The sequence below is a fragment of the Branchiostoma floridae genome, chromosome 19, assembly GCF_000003815.2.
Source record: "Branchiostoma floridae strain S238N-H82 chromosome 19, Bfl_VNyyK, whole genome shotgun sequence".
NCBI classification, from domain to species: Eukaryota; Metazoa; Chordata; class Leptocardii; order Amphioxiformes; family Branchiostomatidae; genus Branchiostoma; species Branchiostoma floridae.
Window position 1 is genome coordinate 16589254 of NC_049997.1, and position 2162 is coordinate 16591415.

Genomic DNA, 2162 nt, shown 5'->3' on the forward strand with positions numbered 1-2162 from the left:
CTTCAATTGCAATGTCATAGTTTTCCTATTATCAACGTTGTCTAGGCCACAGTATGGGATAGCGGAGCCCATCCCTCTCCTTCTCCAACCCTTTACCTCCCTAACCAAAGTTTGGTACAACTGGGTTTAGTGAGGAAAGTCATGATGTAAAGTGCCTTTTCCAAGGACACGACATCTTGCTAGGTATGCCAGGAATCAAACTTCTTGATATCGTTTTTTCTTGACTAGCCACTCAAACTTTTGATGCCTCTTGTAAGGTAAAAAGGTAGTCCTTTTTGAGGCCGTAGGAGCAGTGGGTTGTCATATCCTGTGTCTAGGGTATGGTATTTGAAAGAGGACTCCCACCCTCTTCTTAATTTTAGGCTAGCGTCACATTTCCACAAAGGGACCTGGCATGGCATGCGCAGTTATGCGGAATGAAAAGTACAAAAAACACAAAACGGACCAAAAAAAATTCAACCACATGCCTTGTGCATACTTATTGGCATAAATTAATTTATTGTCTCCGCAAAAAGCCTGGCCGGCCCCCGGTAGGAAATGTGATGTTGACCTTACTATGCTGAGGTAGAGTTTTACCCTCTTTTCACAGCAGCGATGGCGTCTGCAGAGTTGTCGTAGTTGTGCTTCTCCATGGCTCTGTACATGGTGCTGAACTCCACCTGGCGCCGGAAGTACATGTCCACCGAGCTGCCCTTCACTGTCGCATAGATGAACTTGTCGGAGGGGTTCCTCAGCTGTACAACAGTAGTAGAAATATTTACTGTCAATCAATGGTTTATCAATCAACCAATCAATTGTTTACTCATCAAATACAATTTATGGTATTTCATATTCTATTAATCAACTTGCAATCAGAGAATTTTCAGTCAGGAACCTCACTTTTCAATACAATGTTACTCTACAAGTGCACAAGAAATATTCAGAGATGGCAAAATGTGTTTGAACTAGATGTATGTCCAGTAACTTCCAAATTGAATGTAGAATCAATGTTTATACATGTTGTTACCATCACATTCACATCGATCTATTTTTCCTTTTAGTGAACTGTGAAAATATGGACACATGAGTCATTTGTCTACTCAGTGAAGAATGTAAAATGGTGTCAGAAGTGGGGTTAGGTATGTGTAAAGTTTCCTTTTCAATGGTACAGCATTAGAGCTTGGGATTTGAACTCTGATCTTTTACATAGTCTAAGTCAATACTTACATGTATAACCACAACCACAATCTTGCCAATAAGTAAACCTTTCCAACATATGTAGACTTGCACTTCAAACCACCCAGATGGAGGCCTAGCATACCTCCATACTGTATCAGCCACTTAGTGATTTACATCATTCAAGGGGGGGGGGTCGACCTGGCCCATCCCCGTCTTATATTCAGCTAGAAGAAAGGGTATGTCACCCCGTAAGGGGCGGTATAACCCCAACGGTGCTGTAATACACCGTATGACTCTACAACTACTACATCACCCCAACAATGCAGTAATACACCGTATGACTCTACAACTACTTACAACTACTACATAACCCCAACAATTCAGTAATATACACCGTATGACTCTACTAACTACTACAGCTACTACTACTACTACTACTACTACTACTACTACTACTACTACAGTGACTACTACTACTACAGACTTACCCTTGCATCGTTGATACCCGAGATGCTGGCCTCTGGTCTGTCCAGCACCAGGAAGGCAGCCAGGTTGGCAGTGTAGGAGGCCACAATGATCATGGCAAACCCTGCCCACACCATGCCTAACACACGTGCACTGAAGCTGCGTGGAGTTCCTGTTGTAGAACAAACAAGAAATCTTTTTAAAAAAGCTGTGCCTTGCCGCGTATTTTATGTTATTTTGGTAAGTTAGACTAGATTCTACGCTTAAAAATCCCGAGTTCCACATGTCGCCCCCCTCCCCCCTCATTATCATAATTTATGTCAGATGAATTATTGGCACATTAAACAGGTTTTGTAAAACTTTTTGACCCACAATGAATATGCATTATTTTTTATTACAAACTAAGTTCCTTCTGATGCAATTTGTGATATATATTTATATAAACATGGTGAGTTAAAGCGTACTACTAGATTTATTACGCTGGACCACATACAAAAACATGCGTCTAGAAGAACTAGCATCCTTCTCCTGCTTCAGGA

The 2162-nt window shown here is 41.3% G+C and overlaps 1 protein-coding gene across 1 annotated transcript in view; it reads right to left on the reverse strand.

Moving 5' to 3' along the window:
• LOC118406774 (glutamate receptor ionotropic, NMDA 1-like) overlaps nucleotides 1–2162 on the reverse strand; it is a 30430-nt gene that overhangs the window by 7608 nt on the left and 20660 nt on the right. The window contains exons 14-15 of the mRNA XM_035807089.1: nucleotides 1647–1795; nucleotides 577–734 (exon numbers count right to left, since the gene is read on the reverse strand). Coding sequence (XP_035662982.1) covers nucleotides 577–734; nucleotides 1647–1795 — 307 coding nt within the window. The remainder of the gene's footprint in view (nucleotides 1–576; nucleotides 735–1646; nucleotides 1796–2162) is intronic.